The following is a 20,064-nucleotide window of genomic DNA, read 5'->3' as shown; positions in this document are numbered from 1 at the left end:
CACATCCATTTCTGGTCCTGCTGTCACAGGAATACCAATAACTATGAGCTTGGATGCCTAAGGCTGTAAACATCCTTTTGCTTTTACGAGATTTTTCCCACATGCTGTGTCTCTCCCCCTCAGCTGCTGAGTTGTCACATTTGTGTTAGTTTAGTTTAGCTGCTCCTGAGCTCTGTCATCTTGTCTGAGCATGCAATTATAGTTGGACATATCCAGCCTCTGGTAGGAGCTTGACAGTTTATTGTGAAGAATTACTGTAACTGACAAACCAAGTCATTGAAATGTTGCCAATAGTGATTCTAACCATAATATAGCTAGTTTAGAGCACTCCTAAATGCTGTGATTTTCTTTCTTTTTTTTTATTAAGGATATGCATCTTTCAAGGATTTAGAGCATGGTGGGCTTTTAAGGAGTGGCAAGTTGGATTTAGAGCTTTGTTTAGCACTTTATGTGGAATATGCTTTTTAAACAGTTTAACCTTTTCTCATACAAATGAAACTTGCCCCTTGCAAGTTGAATCTGCTTCAGTAGTAAAGAGGCTCATCACCTTCCAAATTTCTCTTGCAAATTTTGCACTCAGATCCTTGCAGATATTGCACTCAGATTTCTCTTGCAAATTTTGTCAGCATCCAATTAAAATTACTATCTCTGTTTTAGGAATTTATGAAGAAACTGGAAGAGAAAAAGGCAGAACTGAATAAAGCAACAGGTATGGGAGAAGCTATTCTGGCTATCTGCCACCCAGACTCCATCACCACCATTAAGCACTGGATAACAATCATCAGAGCCAGGTTTGAAGAGGTCAGTATATGTTGAACCATCTTCATTGCAGCAGTCCATCTTCCATTAGAACACAGCTGACAACTAACATGGTAGTTACACTGTGAGGAAACGATCCAGCTGTTGAGAACTAAACATTTAAAATACCCATGGTGATGGATGTGAATACCGTGCTTTCCTAGGCTTTCTTTCAAAACTTCCAGGGCTTTAAGAGCTAAAGCAGATGGTCAAGCTTCTTTGTTTGTATGCATTAAAGGAAATACTGTCTGATGCTTCCCAAGTGAGGAAAACCAATAGTTTCTAGGGGGAAATGGAAAAGTTACAAAGGAAAGAGAATACAGGGCAAACGTGAAGGATTTTCTGATTACATTAGAGAGGATTTCAGTCCAAACATTTGTAATCTAGAAAATAGCTGAATTATTTAAGTGGCTACAGGTAGGTTGTACCCTCAGCTATTAAGGTGATATCTTTTGTTTTATATTAAGCTTAAAGAAAATATAAATACTGGTGATAGCAAAGTATGGCTTCAGGAGTGCCCAGGAGTAAATCTGACACCAAATCCTGTGTGATTCACTAACTCAAACATGTATTTAAAATTATTAATATGTTGCCTGAAGGTGCTAGTTACTGTGTTTAGCAGCACCTAATCCTGTATATCTGTGGAAGAAATGTGTTGGACTAGGAATTCTAGTTACCTAGCTACTGTTAGTGATCAGCTGCTACATTTAACACACTTGATATCCAAACATCAGCAGGCCTAAGAAGTAGCTCTGCGTTTACAGTTGGCAGAGCAATTTTATGTACAATGTGAAGAGTTTCAGATGCACATACTCATGTATTGGTTCCTTTTTCAAGGTCTTAGCATGGGCTAAACAACATCAACAGAGACTAGCAGGAGCTCTGGCTGGACTTATTGCTAACCAGGAGCTGCTGGAAGCCTTGCTGTCCTGGTTGCAGTGGGCAGAGACTACACTAACTGAAAAAGATAAAGAGGTTATCCCCCAGGAGATTGAGGAAGTTAAAGCACTTATAGCTGAACATCAGGTAAGGATTATCAAGTGACGTGTCACTCACATGGGGTTCGCATCTCCACAATAATATTATGAATAAAAGAAAACCCACATGAAATGTATAGTGCTGCCACCTTAGATCTAGTGGTGCAGTGTGTCATTACTGATTAGATAACAAAAATCAGTTTATGAAGTGCCAGAAGGAGCTGCTGGTGATGTGAATGCCCCCAGCATACACACCAGAGCTGTCTCACTTCTGTGAACTGCAGTCTGAACAGGAGGATCTTGGAGGCAAAATTCTGTTCTATATCACCTCACCATATATAGTTAATAAAGGAGTTTGACAGATTGGTTTTTAGATTTAGCCTTCTTTTAACAGCCAGGCCATAGTGCTCTTAAAAGCCTATACTGCTGATTTTTCTTATCTACAAAACATTTCTCTAAGTCTGTATTGTGGGGCTGGCATTATAAGTGTCTTGCTGTGTGCTTCTTTTTAACTTGGGTGTTTTGCTATTGTGTATGTTTTTCATTCCTCTGGTTACTTTTGTGTATTTTTAATTAAGATCCCCTCTATCTGATTGCAGACATTCATGGAAGAAATGACCAGAAAACAGCCTGATGTGGATAAAGTTACAAAGACCTATAAAAGGAAAGCACTTGAACCCTCTCCAGTACAATCGCATATTCCTGTCCTTGATAAGGGGAGAGCAGGAAGTAAGTAACAGTGTATTTTGGGGTGTGTCACACATACCATTGCACTATCTATAAACTTTACAGATTGCTAATAATCTAATAGGCTTGATTAACTTCTGGTGAAAGAAGGTAAAATTCTCTTGGCTGATTTTTCTAATTATCTCTCATTTTTTATAAATTGTGAGGAAATTTCTCAGAGCAGACATATATTTTTACATTTTGTCCTAATCTTCATGAATATCTATTTTTAAAGTGTGCAGCCTTTCCTGTGCCCTTAAACTTCCAAGAACCAGTACATGCTGAGTCTTTTAAATCTTCCATTATCTGAAAGTACAGACAACTTCACAGAGAGATTTAGAGACAAAATTACGCTCTTACTGTCTATGAAATTATATTAATCCAGTTAGAAGTGTATTCAGTGAAGTTGAATGGAAAGTGAATCATCAAGTGAGGAAATTGATTTTTGTATTTTTAGATATACTTACCCATTGTGTTTTATACTTACCCATACATGGAACCTGCTTCTAAAATGAGGTTGTTTACTTTGCAACTCTGAGAGATTTATGAAGATTTATTTAAACTGTGCAGCTTGACTAGCTTGACTCACTAGCTGCTTCTGGCTAGATAAGAGGCTGTAACTATCACTGGGTTGCTGAAATAGGAAAAAAAAGGAAAAAAAATCCCACTATATGGAATCATCTTGGGGTATGGCCTCCTTATTTGGGACAGGAAGGAATAATTTTAGGAAGGTCAAGTGCATTTCATGTGAACATTTGTTTTGTTTGAGCTGGGTGAGCCCTACGCATTTTATCATGTTTTAACAGGAAAGCGTTCCCCAACACCAGGCATTTATCCATCAGCAGCCCAGGCACAAATTGAAACCAAGAATCCACGGGTAAACCTTTTAGTCAGCAAATGGCAGCAAGTTTGGCTTCTGGCCTTGGAAAGAAGAAGAAAACTTAACGATGCTCTGGACAGACTTGAAGAGGTCAGAAAAGCACTGTACAGAATATACGTACTTTTCGCATAATTTTCTTTACCCTGGATTAAATTCCAATACTGTAAACAACTTCCATACTTGTTGTATTATATGGTCTGACACAGCTAACAGAAAACACTGCGATCCATGTGCTTTAATGTGCTTTAAAAGCTGTCATGGTCATTTTAAATGAGGAGAGTTGAGATATTTAAAATGTTTGCGTAGGTCCTCAAAGAATCAAGTGTTCAACAAAACGCAGATGGTATCTATCTCATTGATGTTCTAGATTGATGGATTTCAGCTGAAAAAAGTTCTTTCTGTTTTTTATTAAGCTGAGAGAATTTGCCAACTTTGATTTTGATATTTGGAGGAAAAAATACATGCGATGGATGAATCACAAGAAGTCTCGCGTGATGGACTTCTTTAGGAGGATTGATAAAGATCAGGATGGAAAGATTACAAGACAGGAATTTATCGATGGAATTCTTTCTTCAAGTAAGTTTTAAAATTAATGTACTGTTGAACTTGGAGCAAACATCTCATGAAGTCTTATTGTCTAGATAGAGTGACCTATGCATTTTATTGTGTTAGAAGGTCACGGATTTTCTTTTTGAATGTACTCATTATTATTGCTTCATTATTACTTTACTTGAAAATATTTTTAGATTCTAGAAACTCTAGTTATTTTACGTTGTGAATCAGGTTACAAAGGTCACATTCATATTATTGTCTAATTAGTAGTTTGTTGGTTTACTGAACTCAGATGGTCGATCCTATAGTACACTAGCTACTTCAGCAATTACTTTTTGATTGATTACTCTAATAGTAAAAAGTACATTATGTAACCTAACCTTTCAAAATTGGTTCATAGGATCATATGATTTTTATTAAAGAACTTACATGGAATAGTTTCAATTATAGAAGGAAACTCTAATTTTTGAGACCAGTGTTTTCATGAGCCATGACAATATCCATATACCCATATAATAGGGCTTAAAATGCCAAGCAATCAAATTAGAAAGCAATTTTCCTAGCTTTCCTGGTGGATTGGTATTCCTTAGGTATGGTGGTAATGTAAGGCTTCCACATCATACATGTGATCGTATTTCCTTTTAGGAACAGACTCATAACAGATAAGGACCTAATATTTAAAATAATCCTTTATCTTCAGATCATGGAGACTTTTGCTTTGAACAGTAATGACTTGGAATTGAGCTTCTTCTAGAATTGCATTTTAGTGTTACTCAGTAGGAAAATTCTGTACTCTGTATATTTTCCCCCTGCCTTAGGAAATGCAGTATAAGATCACTATATGTGGGTATTTCTGTTTTGCTTGAAATTATAAAAGTTCATGAAAAAGATATAATACCACCAACAGGTTAAATAATTTATGCTTTTAACTCAGTTGGTATCAATTTATTATGACCACCAAACACTCCTGATATAATCCCTGTTCCTCACCTTGAAATTTTCTTTGAGCATTTCATTGAGAATCTCTGTGTGGGTTAATACTGTGCTGCTGTGAACTTGATCTAAAGAAGGACTTCATGAAACACTATGCATGGATCTGCATTGAGAAGGCTTCACATTCCAGATTTAATCAGCACTGAAATGCTTGCTTGACCTCCCCTGACTAACTATTTATCTTGTTAATTTCTGGTATTCTATGCATTTTGAAGGTCAAAATGTTAACACCCCCCCACCCTCCACCACCCCCCCCCTATATATTTTTCAGTTTAATCTGTGTCCTTGCTTTTGTCTCTGTCTTCAGACCACATTATGGTGCTCATTTTAGTCCAATATCTGAGTAACACTGGAGATTCAGATTGGGGTTTTCAGAAATATTTCTTCACTTGTCCAAATATCCTTTTTTTTTTTTTTTTTTTGATAAGCACTATCTGTCACCAAATACCTAATATTTACCTTCTAATATTTGTGATAGAGCCTCTCATTGTAATGAGATTGAAAAGTGAAAAAAAATGTGTTGGTGTCTTTGTCCTTCAGAATTCCCTACAAGCCGACTTGAAATGAGTGCTGTTGCAGACATTTTTGATAGAGATGGTGATGGATATATTGACTATTATGAATTTGTAGCAGCTCTTCATCCAAACAAGGATGCATACAAGCCTCTCACAGATGCTGACAAAATTGAAGATGAGGTACGTTCTCTGCTTTCTTAGGTTGCATTCTGTTCTACTGGACTCACATTCTATAATAATTCACTTTATTTTCACTCCTATTTAATTTGAAGTTTACTAGGTACACAAATCTTTAGAAATGTGATATTTACAGTAATTATCTTGTGGTTTTTTTGCAGGTTACAAGGCAGGTAGCAAAATGTAAATGTGCAAAGCGGTTTCAAGTGGAACAGATTGGGGATAACAAGTACAGGGTAAGTCTTAAGGTCCTCAGTTCTTTCAGCTTTCTTCATATGACATGGTTCACGCAAGGAATTAGGCTATATGAATTCAGAAGAATCTTGTATGACACTACATTTTCTTTAAGATTATCTAAATTTTTTTTTCTTGTTAGAACATACAGACTAAAAATATGGAAAATTGCTGATGCTTGTATTTATTTTCACTTAAACTACTGAAGCTGTTCTCAATCATAGGAATTTTTAAGAGCCAGTTGCATACATGGGTACACATGCATGCATACGAACAGTATATCCTCAAAAGCTGGTCTTTCTGCCCGGGTACCTCAAGTGTTTAAACTGTAGCTGATTTTCTGTTAGTTTCATAAAAACAGTGACTGATATTTTCTTGTTATGTTGTACTTCAAAAATCTTTTACCTAAGTGTATTCAATCATTTTTACACTCTTTTGTCATTTTATTGGAACACACATATTTCTGAAGTATAAGCAGAGCATTAGATACCTGCAGAATTACTTTAGATCACAGAAAAGTAAATATCACACAGTAGAGAAGATCTGCTACCCCTAGATCAAATAACCAGAACAACTGAGGTAAAATACGCAGTATTTGGCTAAGAGATTTTAATAAGTATGTGTAAATTTTAAAAGACCACAGAAACAGCAATGGGAAGTAAATGAAGGCCTTGAATATTTTCCAATATTCAGTCTCTGGATGGCTAGCTACCTGCTCATCTCTTGAGTAGATACTTTATTTAGAATGTCTAATGTGTTAGTTTGCATGTGTTCTAGGTCATGTAGAGAATTTCCTGTAAACTAATCGTGTCTTTCTTCCATTTTTCATTTCTTATCAGTTCTTCCTGGGAAATCAGGTATAAACCAGTGGAATGTGTTATGAAGTTTTTTGTTTTTTTTTTTTTTTTTTAATTTTTTTAAATTTTTTTTAATTTTTTTAATTTTTTTTCCCTAACGCATAGTGATTTAAGCTTGCAATGGTCAGTCTTCTTGCCATCCTTTAATTTTCAGCTAATTCATTGCTGGTCAGCTGTGGTATTTTTTTAAGTGCTATGGAGAATTCCTTGTCTTAGGGTCCCTCCTCTACAATCCCTCACCTGCTTTCTTTGGTCATTTTCCTCATTAAGGAGATTACTTTTAAAGGAACCAGATAATAGTCAGCAGCAATTCCCATAACAAAAAAATCCTGAGCATTTGAACTGCAATTGTAGAGATTACAATTATCTAATCAGTTTTATAGTTGAATCCTTCAAAACTCTGTAATGTCTCTTTTAGGCTATTTGATTAAAGGCTAATCATGGCAAACATATCTCGCTGCCTTATCACTTACTTATTACAAATTGCACAAAAAATACTTTCATCTTTGCAAAAAAAGGTACAGTCTCTATGTAACAAGCAGACTGATTAAGAACCTGGCTGATAGTTATTATTTTATGTGCTAACACAGTGAATCTTTAAATAGATATTTTGGAAATAGGCAAAATAGAATTGCTGTTCCCATTTAGACTAATTCCTCTCCCAAAGTGTTTTCAAGGAGCTGTGGCAAGTCTATAGTGCACTGGAGCTGTATTTAAGAATACTTTGTGTCATCTGGGTCACTGGTGGGTCCTTCCTCTGGACTAAACACTACCCAGCGCTTACTCCTGTGCTACACACTGATACACATCTTCCTGAAGTGCTAAATCACATCTGCCCAGTAAGAGTGGAAACACCTTATGCAAACCAGGTATCAGATACTGTTAGTCTTAGCTTTTGAAAAGGCAATAGCAGGTATAATCCATTCTGGACATGCTAGCATCAACAGCAATAGCCATTTTAAATCTAAAGAAGTTGAAAATGTGGGTGCACTCTTGTTTACTAGCACAGCTTGTTGAAGTGTAGAAGAAAGCATAGAGCAGTGGATAATCTTGCCACATGCCTCAAGCAATACATGTAAGCAATAATTTAAATATTTTCCACATAAAGAACAAGTCTCTTTTGAAGGAACTTTTTGAAATTATGTTAATTCTGTTATCTGTCATCTGTACTCTCAGATCTGCGAAACATAGGGCGTTTCTTGAGAAACTCTTACTGATGCAGAACAGCACCTACAGGCTATTGTCAAGATCAGGCCTTTTTGTAGCTTAAACTCTTTTATGTTTTTACCTCTGGTTATTTGAAATAATGTTCAATACTGTTTAAAGAAAGTTGGCTATTCAGGCTATTTTAGGAAGGACATCAACTGAATTACCATAAGAATAAATGCAGCAATAGGTACTATTGTATTACTGTGGTACTTTCCAGCCCCACTTTCTTGAATTAACCTCAGCTAGGTGGGCAGTTTCCAAAGCACACTGTTTTTGACCCTTGGTGTAGTTGCCTGATAGGGTCTGAGTAATGAGGCTGTGATGGGGAAAAAAATAAAGAAAAGAAGAAAGATATTTTCTTCAGAATCACTAGAAAAAAATTTTGGTTAGGAACACGCCAGTGAAAATAAACAGCATTAATTTGGATGCCTTTTTTAAAAAAATAAACTTTGATCTACATATATAAAATGGTTCTTTGTTTGACACATATTGAATTCATTATTAAAAAGCTCTTACAAATAATGCTCATGTGAATGTTCTTACTTCTAAAAAATACAATTTATTATTGAATTAAGAAGCAAGCTTTGCTTTTGTTTGGTTCCTAAAAGTAATATTCCTTTAAACTTACTCTCTCTTCTTGGCTTGAGTAGTACCAAACAACTAAAGTCATCTAACAAGTAGGGAGCACGTTTGTTGTGTGGTTTGTTCAGTCCCCTCACTGGAGCAAGTAGGTACAGCTGAATTATGGTCAGCCTTCTCCAAGGGTCAGAGATTGTCCCAAAGAGGGGCATTCAACTCCCACTGGTTTTAGTGAGTGCTCTGCATGTTTGTGTGAGAGTGCACTGCACTTGGCCTGGTGGTCTGGTATCAAAATATTTTAGTAGTGCTGGCTTAAAAGTACTGAATTCTTTTGGTTAGTTACCTTGAGATTGTGAGGTCAACATTTTGGTCATGCTTTCTTTGATCTGAATTTGAGTGAAGGTACCGCGTACAGGTTTTGTTACACAGGTTTCAAGAGCAAAACATGCATTAGGCCTGGCCATCAGCCCAAAGGAAGAATGGACTCATATAGGAACTTAGTATGAAACAGATGGTTGTGTATCTCTGAATCGTGAAAAACCTTGATGTGTAGACAGTGGAATGACAAACATAATGATAGTTATTACTCATTTATTGCTTCTTTAATGTTCCCTTCCCCACATGCACCTTGCTAATAAGCAGTGTCAGCACTGTAGTACTATACCTGAAAATATTCCCATAGATGAATCAATTAATAGAACTGTGCAACACTCATAACATGTTGAATTTCCAGATTATATACTGATTGTTTGAAGTGATGCTGCCTTCCTTTCAGCTGACAACATTAAAAATCAAGACTGTTGCAGAAGAGTGCTTGCTTAAGATTTTACCAGAGAAATAAAGAAAATAGGTCTTCATTAATTTGCACAGAAGCAGACTGTAACCAATTAAATAATGTACAACTAATTTTGCTTCTTTTATGACCTCAGACATTTGAGAATCAAGCATAAAATTAAACCTGAATTTCTTTCTTACCATCCTGCCATCTTCTTTTGATTAATGCAGTGCCATCTGATATGAAATCTTAACAGCTTTAATAATCTGCATAAACAAATTGATCTTTTAAGCATTTACTAATAATTAAATATCAAAATAAACTTATAAAAATGTCTGATTTTTTTAACCTGTCAGTGTTATCTGCATCTGAATGCCTGAGAACCTCAGACTGTCATTTGATTTTTATTGCAGTTTGGTGACTCTCAGCAACTGCGCCTTGTTCGTATTCTAAGAAGTACGGTCATGGTCCGTGTTGGAGGTGGCTGGATGGCACTTGATGAGTTCTTAGTGAAAAATGATCCTTGCCGTGGTATGTAGCAGAACTGTTAAAAACTTGCAGCATATTATTTGGATGCAGTCACCATTCATTGTCTCAAGATGGAGATGGACTTGTATAAAATGCCAGTTGTTGTAAACTTCATCTCACTAAATGTCATGTTTTTGTGAACTTTAAATCACATGGTTGAGATCCTCTTCAGTTGCACTGATGTATGTCTGGAAAAACTCTGGTGTGTCTTCTGCACAGTTCCTTCACAGTTATAGTGGTGTAAGTAAGAAATCATCTTAGCCCAGATAGACTTTATGGCAAAGAAGTGGCTTGTATGACTTGGCAGAAATAGCACACAGAAATGTCCAATAAAACCATCTCAGCTTCAAAATAAGTCAAAATAAGGCAGTTGAATTGATGAGTAACACTACCACCACCACAAAAACCTTTGGCCAGTGACTGTTCCCAGTCTTTCAGTCTCTACCTTTGTGACCTTGTCGTTTCCTTGGCATCTTCCCCAGAAGCACTTTGTAGAGCCCTGAGCCTTATACAAAGCGAGTGGAAATGTTCTGGTCCAGAGGACATTGTGCTCTGGAGAAGCAGGGAGTGCTCTATCACTGAGCCCTCCAGGGTATTGCATCAGATGAGCTGTTTTCTCAGTACACTGTTGACAATACTGATGACTGTAATAAGGGATTCCAGTAAATTAATTGGATATTTATTAAGTATTGTATCTTTCAGGGTCAATATAGGAATGAATTGTAACGATCTACAGTAGGCCTGAGAAAAATGTTTGGGGTACAACAGAACTAACCAAGTTAATCCTTCAACAGAGCCAGATCTTCTGAGGCACATTTTATTTTCTACTACTCTGCACTTTTGAGGAATAGAAGTAGAAAGGAATAAAAGAAGGACCCTTTTTCTTGGGTATATGTGAGCAGATGTCAGCACAGTGGGTCTAAAGAATACCTGTAAGAATACTCTGTAAAACCAACATCACTGGACGGTTGTGCATTGGTACCTAATACTCGTCTGGTTGAAGTCAGTGATGCAGGTTCAAACTTTTCCCAGCCCACTTCACCTAGCAAGTTTGCATTTCCACCAAGTGCTCCTCGTGTATTCAGATGAATCACATTGCAAAAAGCTGTTGTCATAAACAACTTTAAAAGTACTGTACCTTGTCATATAAAATCACTTTAGCTTGTATTACTTCTTTATGTCAGCAGATAAATACCGCTGCTTCACAAATATACTTGGGACTGTAGCTGAGTCTGTCAAAATGCCATTTCCTTTTTGCCTAGGAGACCTTTGAGAACTTACCTCAGAGCACTTAGGGACAGCTTTTGCTCAAGTCCTGTCTTTTGGCCTGGTGCTCCAAGTCTCTTGCATATGCAGCTGCTGTACTTGATTTCTTCTCCTGCTAACGATTTTCTTTAATGTGACCCATGTCCTGTGTCATTTTTTCTAGTTCATCATCACGGGAGTAAAATGTTACGTTCGGAATCAAACTCTTCAATTACCACTCAGCCTACTATAGGTTGGCAAACCCCTCTCTTTGTCTCCTCCTCCTCTTCTTCTCTCTCTTCATTTCCTTCCTGCTTTTTTAATATATATATACTTTTAACTATATGCTTCACCCATCATATTTAGCTTAACGTGTTCCTACATGGGCTGGTGCTTTGCAAGCTAATTTTTTTGACACGCTTGAAGAGTGTTTCAAAAACAACTGTCATTCACACTGACACAGTTAAATGCTAACATGTCTTGCATTTATTCATGCAGAACATTCCCTCATATGTGTGTTTGTATGTGTGTATGAGTGCTTAGCCACCAATTACCTCATCCTAGTTTGGGTTTTATGTTCATCATTGCATGTTGCCAAACTACATAACTTCATAGTTTTGAATAAATATATTTGCTGCTTTCCTGTAATTTGTATTTAGCTATTTCTTCTAGAACATCCAAGCAAGTATTATTTATTATGAATAGCTGTAGAGTTAGCAAAACTGCCCATCAGGTTGTGTCTATGTATTAATAGTTGATTGATTAACAATGATTTAGCACGTTGAGCATTCCATTATCACGCTGACTTCCTTTGACAGTGGTTCATTCCTGCTGGCATAAAGTATTAGAATAAACGAGTCCTGCACATAACTCTTCTGTGTCCAAAATAAATGCATTACACAGTAATGCATTTTATTTATTGTTAAAATGTGTTGGAGTTGGCATGGCAAAAAATGGCAATAAACAGCCTTGTGATATCTTTCATACCTGAGTCAATGAACACCTTTCTTTGCAGCTAAAGGGAGGACAAACGTGGAGCTGCGTGAAAAATTCATTCTGGCAGATGGTGCCAGTCAGAGCATGGCAGCTTTCCGACCAAGGGGCCGTAGATCACGACCCTCTTCAAGAGGTGCTTCTCCCAACAGATCCACTTCTCTGTCAAGTCAAGCTGGCCAGGCAGCTGCCCCACAAGCTGTTACTACAAGTACACCGAAGGTAAGGAGAAACATACAAAACTGCACTGGTTAACAAATGGGATATAGAGTGAATTTGGGGGTTTTTCCTTGCTCCAGTAATATTGATGCTCTCTCTAGCTGATGGAGAAAAAGTATTTCCTAGTCTGGGGGATCTGAGAAGTGTTTTCAATGTGTTTTCTCTACTGTTTGCTTGCAACATGGCAGTAGAAGAATTTCTACATTTAAGGTGCCACATGAACTAACCGGCAGTTTGGGAACTGCCCTGAAAGATCAACAAAGCTCTCCATTTCACTTGAAAAATAAACTGTCATCTCTTCAGTTTAGAACATTTGTCATTAACTCTTTCTGCTTAGATTTTATTTTTGCTGAGATTTTGAAAGCCCGGGTATCCTTCTCCGTGACGTTGTTTTCCTGTACTGTCCTTCATATTTTGATTTACCATTGTTTCATACAGACACCACATCATTTAACACGCAACTATGGTAAACCATGGTTGACAAACAGCAAAACATCAACTCCTTCTAAACCACCAGAATCCTCAGACTATCAAGGGTCATCTGCAGAGGTACAGTAAGGACAGAAATTCTAGTCTAATGACTTCCTTCACTAAAACTGTCACTTCACTAACAGCCACTAGAGTTTCAGTGCTTCTGAGCTGCAACATCCTGCGTATATTAATGCATTGTCTTTATTTTAGACCTTTGTCAAATTATTTCTTTCTTTTTTTTTTCCTCCCAAATTTGTTGATTTTTTTTTTTTTTTAATGTTCTATTTTTCACGGCTTTTTAATTTTTGGAAAATATAGCCATAATGAGCTAATGTTTAAAGCTCAAATGGTTAATAAATCATAAAAGTATGGAATGAAATGGTCAAGTAAATGTGGAAAAGTACTTTTTTAAAAAAATAAATAAAACATTCAATATACTTTGCAGGTTTCTTTCATAAAATTGTTTACTTTGAATTCATGAAGTACTCCAATGTTTCTGAACTGCAGACATGGGATTAATAAATCATGATCTCTAGTGCAAAACCACTAAATAAAGAAATACGCAATCGCTGTGAAGAAGATGGTACAAAAGTCTGGCTGTGATACATAAATCTTTACAACAAAAGTTTTGTTTAGGGGGGTAGTGACCAATCATTTCTCTCATAGGATAGTTATTTGATGACTTAACAGGAAACTAGCATGGCTTACATGGAAATTGCTAGTATAGCAATTGGGACTGTGCCAGCAATTAGGCTGTATGACCAAAATTCAAAGGGCCTTGGAGCCAAAGTGTTTACTCTAAGGTCATTACAGTTGGTGAAAAGGTTGCAGCTGGATGAGGCTGCACACTGATGTGTCATTTGTGGAAGTTACTCTTGCCCTGGGTCGGATGGAGGGCTTGGATAGGAGAAGCTTGTGCTACCATCCCCTCTGTTGTATCTGCTTTTCACAAATCTGCACTTTGATGCCTATTGCTGTTCATGTGACACCTTCTGGTGTGAAGTTTCCATAACCTCAGCATGGCTTTGCTCAAAGACGCACAACAAACTTCCTCCCTCCTTCTGTGCATGTTGTTGTGCACACTGCAGGTGTGTCTGTGGGTACAGCACTGCAAGCACACAGGGCTGTGGCTTAGAATGATTTACAGCACAGTTTAGTCAGTTGTCATTTCTAATATATTCGTGTATTTTCTTTCATCTCTTAGCTGGTAACTGCAGTGAAAGATTAATTGATGGTACATTAAAGGGTTTATGGACATGGAAAGGTGCTGTTTTCATTGAATTACAATGACAGGAAAGCAGCTGGCCTGATTTCATGCAGGGGCACTGTATTTCTTATCTGCTCTTCCAACTGCCTGTAGTTTCAGTGAGTTTCTTTCATGTAAACCAGTGTGGTTTAAGATTATAATGGAATGGTTAGGGTGGGGTAGGTTCAGTGAATTTCTAAGACATTGTGCAGCATTTACTGCCCAAGAGAGCAGTTATTCATTTGATATGTAAACTGCATTTGGGCTTAGGGCAAAATTGAAGAACAGACTAGTTTTATTTTTTGCACTGGTGATTCTATCCCAATGCCTTGCCCAGAGTGCAGCAGCTCCAGTGGAGGTAACAGTGTTTCCTTTCTCCTTCCCCTCCCAAGCAGTGTCTGTATAACAGAGATTCCCAGGGTGTGGCTGGCCGTATGTCAAGCACTGCACTTGGCTTTAACAGAGTTTAATACCGTGACCTGTCCTGTCAGAGCCAGCAGATTGCTCAGTAGCATCTCAGCACTCTTTTGTTCAGAAGTGCCAGAAGTGGTCTGAACTGGCAGCTGCCAGGCAAGCTCCTGCCAGGCCTCTGCTCTGCTCTTAGCTCAAGGCAGCTTCCAACACACTTACCTGGATCCTGGTTTTCAGTACCTAATTCTACCTACAATTATATGGGGATCAAAGGCACAGAGTGCAGGATCCTGGGATCCAGGCCACTCCACAAACTTCATTTATCACTGCACTGTTTGTTCTTATTTTTGGATATTTATGTAGTATTTTTGTGTTAATTAAATTACTGTGAACACTGTAGTTTTCCTCTTATTTGCATACACCTCTTATTTAGTGAGTAATATTAATTTTGAGATCTGATGATTCAATATTTGTGGCTGTGAAAGAAATTTTTTTATTTGGGGCAGATTGTAAATCAGGACTCATTTCAGAAATAAGGAAGCAGCCAGGGTAAGATTGTGTAGTGGAGACACTGTAAGGCAATATATAAGTGGACAAGTGGAACTTTTAAAAGTAGTTCTATGCCCTTTTTTCAGTTTTTTTTCTTGTTTTGGCTTGTTTTTTTTCCTCCTAGCAAAAGGTTTCTGAAATTTGGTAGCCTTGTTTCAATTTTAAAAATATTTTCATCACCTGTAACTACAGCCAGGATGATGGAAAGTCAAGTTATGCAGACACAAAATCTCAGTATGTACCATCAACTAATCTTACCTGCTTGACTAATTATAAGAAGGTAGTTTTTTCCTTTCTTCATGTGCATTGAAATACACACAAAGATGCTGAAATGTTAAGCAGACTGTTAAAATTATTTCTTTCTTGCTGTTGTTTTACATTTGAACTACTTCAAATGCAAACTTCTAAAGGAACATTCTAAACTTCACATTATGAATAATGTGGCTCAAACCAGTATTTCAGATTCACAGTGAATGTTGTTATGATGATCATATTCTAAGCTATGTGGCCCCTAATACCGGTCCTTATCTTCAGTTAAAAAAGCATTTTTTGTTGTGTTTTGGTTTGCATAGGGAACACCAATTCAAGGAAGTAAACTCAGACTGCCAGGGTACCTATCAGGGAAGGGTTTCCACTCAGGAGAAGACAGTGGCATCCTGTCAACAGCAGCTACCAGAGTCAGAGCTCAGTTTGCAGGTGAGTGTTCTGACTTGAGAGGTTGATCCTTGTTTTGTTTTCCACTTGAATACTTAAGGTCACATTAGGGTTCAAGGGAGATGTCAGAAGAGTGGGAAGGAGTAAAGGTCTGCCCATTGCTGAGGGTGCACATCATCAGGCCCTCCATTCACATGTTCAGCTCTGGATGTACAAATTCATGACTGCAATCTTCTTGACAGTGGTACCTCCAATGTATCTGCCCAAGGAACTAGGGAAGACATTTACTCAAAGGATCCAGTTCTTCACAGTATTCAAGTTATTCTCAATTGTGATGGAGCAAAGGGGTCACTTAGTCATGACCTGTCCATTTCCTTTGGAAGAACTGCAGGGAACAGCTGTCGATTACCTTAGTAATGGAATATGCCTCTGAGATTTTTTAAGTAGTATACAAAAATAGAAAGCAGTGAAGCTTTGCTCTTCAACACAGCGTTCTTCATACATACAGGGAACCAGATTTGTGAAGATCAAAAATACTTAATAAGTAATTGGAAATTTTTGAAAAACCACATTGTTTTCTGTTTAAGATTCCTTGTTGTGTTTTTTTCTTCATGGCACATTGTCTGGGCAAGCTTTTACTTAACAGGCTTGCTGAGAACTCATCTTCTCAGCCCTTTGTTGGGCAGGATGTATACTTTGTCCTTGTTTAGTTGCAGCTTTCATCTGTATGGATTTTAATTTCTTTTTAAAAAGAGGAGTACATACTTAAATTTTGGGATGTCCATTTGTATCTCCAGGAAATCATATACTTAGAAATCATAAATAGATGAAGACACCAGATACTGAATTTTTTTTTTTTTGTTTTGTTTTGTTTTTGTTTTTTTTTCAATTAATAGCTGAGTAAATGGCAGAGGAAAGAAAGGCTCTGGCTGATGAGTTGAAGGTACAATGCATGCCTAGGAAGTCAAGAAAAGCTGCCAGGATAATGCATTTTTAACAAGATGTGCTAGTGATGAATTAACTATGTGTCGGCATTTGATCTTGCATTTCCTTTTCTTTAGTGTGAGACACAGCATCATTTATCTTGCCTGGCAGAGGTCTGAAGTTTAGTTTGTGAAATGTGGGATTTTTGGAGTTGCCAAAGACCTAGGAAAGACCTGCACAGATTTTCCATCCTTACCTTTAATCCTGATGGTTATTTTCTCTCTCTCTAGAAACCCGAAGAACTCCAAGCAGACCTGGTAGCCGAGCAGGTAGCAAGGCTGGCAGCAGGTCAAGCAGCCGCCGAGGCAGTGACGCATCTGACTTTGACATTTCGGAAATCCAGTCTGTGTGCTCAGATATGTCAGAGACTGTTCCTGCTACAAGCAGGCCGACACCCCGAGCAGGTTCTCGGCCAGGATCCACCAAGCCTTCTAAAATTCCAACTCCCCAGAGAAGGCCACTAGCCAGCAAATCGGACAAGTCCTTGAAGAGATAATATGATTGGCTCCATAAAGGTCTTTTCTTTTTGCATTAAATATTTAAGTTCATAAGATGTAAAATATTATGTAGAAATTACTGTGAAATATCGCAAGAGGTGGGTTTTTAATTCTGCAGATGGCCTTATTTGTGTATTTGTCTTCTGATTTTATGTGTATAATTTTTGTCAGATTCTTTTTCGTTTTGCCATATCCCGTGAGAAGGGGAAGAGTTCTAATGTAAACTAACAGTTGTACACAGTAACATGTAGAAAGTACACTAAAAATAATTGCCGAATGTACAGTGTACTGAATGTACAGTAAGTCTCTGCAACCTCAATAAAAAAGGCCTATCACTATGTCATTAGTTAACAGTAAAGGATACCTCATGATTTTTCTTTAAAAAAGAAAAAGAGAATACTGAAAGCCAAAAGACACAATTACACATTTTGAGCTAACTAAACAAACACTAAACGATGTATGTTAAAACTACTAAGGAATACAAACACACATTCACAGTACCCTTATTTATACAGCATCTCTCAGAGAACTCACAGAGTTAATTAAGCACTTGCCAATAATATGATATTCCAATACTTTGCAGCATTTCTGTGCCATTGCTTTCAATGAGGCCAGACACATTCTGGATATCTGAACTATTATTCTGTAAGAATATCAATATAAAGTGCATTCATGTAAATGTGAGGTTTTCTTTCGCTTGAGTGGATGGTAGCACTGTATCATTGAACTCATTTTGTATCAAAGCAATTTTGCTTGCAGAAAGCTCAGAAATAAACATGTCCCTTAACTTTATTTCTATTGTACTTCTTATTTCACAGGAAGGTAATTTTCAGTGTTATGTTTTAGAGCATATGCCATTTCAGATGACCAATAATTACCATAGGAACACAGGCTTTAATGTTATTTTCCATTACCAGCTATCTGATTTTGGTTAGCTACTGTATTTGTTTAATAAAACACTAAATTGCACATATCAGAGCATATGAATTATATGTAATTATTGTGTGTCGACAATTATTTTCTCCGTATTAAACTGTGTCATTTATATACCATGTATGAAAGGCATAGAGAGTAATTCACTTGCTCTATCAGTGAAACATTCTAGCTATTCATGGATTCATTGAAAGGATAGCTAGTGGTTAAATTTCATGGGCAAAAAGGTGCAGCTTCAAATGGGAGTGCTGTAGCATGGCTGGATAGATGCTGTGGTAAATAGGGACAGAATGCCTAGAACTTTCAAATGCCCTTTGATAATATCAGAAAGACTTGGGTGGGATTTGGCCAGATAAATAAAATAATACTCAAAAGATAATTGAATCAATCAAAATCCACTTGTATCAGGGTTTCCTTCAACACAGAGTTTTAAAAAGGTTTATAGAAAGCCATGATCTACCAGTCCTGCCTGGCTTGGGAATCAGCACAAGTGTTTACTGATTACTGAAGCATCAGTCTCTGCTGCACTATTTTATCTTTCCATTTTTCACCTCCCCTGCTGCTTCTATTCATCCAGGGATTGCTTCCCTAGGACATTAAAACAGATCAGAATTACTTTGGTGCTTTTTCAAACCCCAACACCTTTGTATAGTTTTCAGTATTTACAGATGACAGCTGAAATATCTCTACTTGTAAGCAGGAGAAGGGAAAAGGATAGAATTTAGGCACTTGCATGGATAATTTGACTGAAAGAAGTGGTGGTGCCCAGTGAGATATTCTTTGTGCATTTTTTTAACCACAAGAGTGATGTTCAAGGATGTGGGAAGGACAAATCTAACTCCCTTGCAAGGGTACATACATAGTTCAGTATCTTGTATCCCAAGAGCAACAGGACCTGCACAGGAGGTAGTCTTGGCATCTACTTAAAGTACCTTTTATATTGCAGTTTTAGCTCAAATATGTTTTTAGTGCTTCACTAGTTACGCAACTTTATGGAATTTTTGTATGACTACATTGTAACCTTATAGGAATATTAGGGTGACCAGCCTCTGAGAAATCTAATGCCAGCTAACATCCAAGGACAAAGTTGATTATTGTGACTTGCTAGTGATTGCAAAATGGGTGAGGATGGGACTGGTAAAGTGGGGAAGTTCATTTATTGGCTGGAGAGAATCAGTCAGTGTCAGAAACCACATTAACAGTAAATTAAATAGAATTGGGAATTCAGTTAAAAAGCCTAAATCTTCCTCCAGATGTTAAACCTTAATTAACATCTTCCAAAAATTAACTGCTTTAGGTTGATACTAAGAGACTTTTCAAAAAATTCTGTTGCCTGTGATACAAAGTCTATACTGACAAAAGTCTGAAAATAAACAATAGATGTTCTGTACTTCTGTGACCCAAGGATGAATCTGCAAAATTTCATGGAAAAGGCATGTTTTGAACATGCAGATAAGTGATAGGTAGTTCAGTCTTGGTGAACTATTTTTGTAAAGAAAGTAGTGGTATTCTATTTCCGTCTTTCTGTAATTAAAAAGAATTTCTTCTTTGGTACCAGCATAAAAGGGACATGAAGAGTCAACCCTACAAGTACATCCCCACCTTATTCAGTTGCATGAGTTTTTACCTAACCTCATCATTGGAGATGTATTTTTCGCTGTTTTATTACCTTCCTTTTAACAGTAGGAGTTGATCATAAATTCATCAGCCAGCTAGGTGACCATGAGTTGATTACAACTTGGTGTGGCCTAGACTCTTATACCTGTTTCTTCTGTGATTGTTCTGCACGGTGAAGGAGCAGAGGTGATGAGCCAGGAAGAAGGGTTGGACAGCCTATGGCTATGGGAACCATATTGTTAAGTGAATAATGTATATTTAGCACTTGGAAAAGCTGGCTCCGTTCTAGGCTCTTTTACTTTTTCACTTTCAGCTTTCTGCCTTTCTGTTTTGCTGCCTTAAAAATGAGACAGTTTCCACAATTTTTTCTGCAATCTGCAGATGGAACCTATAGTGATCTAGTGATACCTCCTGGCCTAGGCATCCCCAACTTCACTTAAGGTAT

At 37.3% G+C, this 20,064-nt stretch overlaps 1 protein-coding gene across 1 annotated transcript in view; it reads left to right on the top strand.

Annotated features, from left to right (window-relative positions):
* DST (dystonin) overlaps positions 1-18,061 on the top strand; it is a 249,625-nt gene extending 231,564 nt beyond the window's left edge. Inside the window, exons 88-101 of the mRNA XM_058836371.1 lie at positions 658-801; positions 1,636-1,824; positions 2,375-2,504; positions 3,308-3,471; positions 3,795-3,957; positions 5,467-5,621; positions 5,780-5,854; positions 6,692-6,709; positions 9,686-9,803; positions 11,230-11,298; positions 12,061-12,260; positions 12,696-12,806; positions 15,507-15,630; positions 16,803-18,061. Coding sequence (XP_058692354.1) covers positions 658-801; positions 1,636-1,824; positions 2,375-2,504; positions 3,308-3,471; positions 3,795-3,957; positions 5,467-5,621; positions 5,780-5,854; positions 6,692-6,709; positions 9,686-9,803; positions 11,230-11,298; positions 12,061-12,260; positions 12,696-12,806; positions 15,507-15,630; positions 16,803-17,068 — 1,926 coding nt within the window. The 3' untranslated portion in view covers positions 17,069-18,061. The remainder of the gene's footprint in view (positions 1-657; positions 802-1,635; positions 1,825-2,374; positions 2,505-3,307; positions 3,472-3,794; positions 3,958-5,466; positions 5,622-5,779; positions 5,855-6,691; positions 6,710-9,685; positions 9,804-11,229; positions 11,299-12,060; positions 12,261-12,695; positions 12,807-15,506; positions 15,631-16,802) is intronic.
* Positions 18,062-20,064: the final 2,003 nt, after the last annotated feature.

This window comes from Poecile atricapillus, chromosome 3, assembly GCF_030490865.1.
Source record: "Poecile atricapillus isolate bPoeAtr1 chromosome 3, bPoeAtr1.hap1, whole genome shotgun sequence".
Taxonomy (NCBI): domain Eukaryota; kingdom Metazoa; phylum Chordata; class Aves; order Passeriformes; family Paridae; genus Poecile; species Poecile atricapillus.
This window is presented reverse-complemented; position numbering and strand designations above follow the sequence as displayed.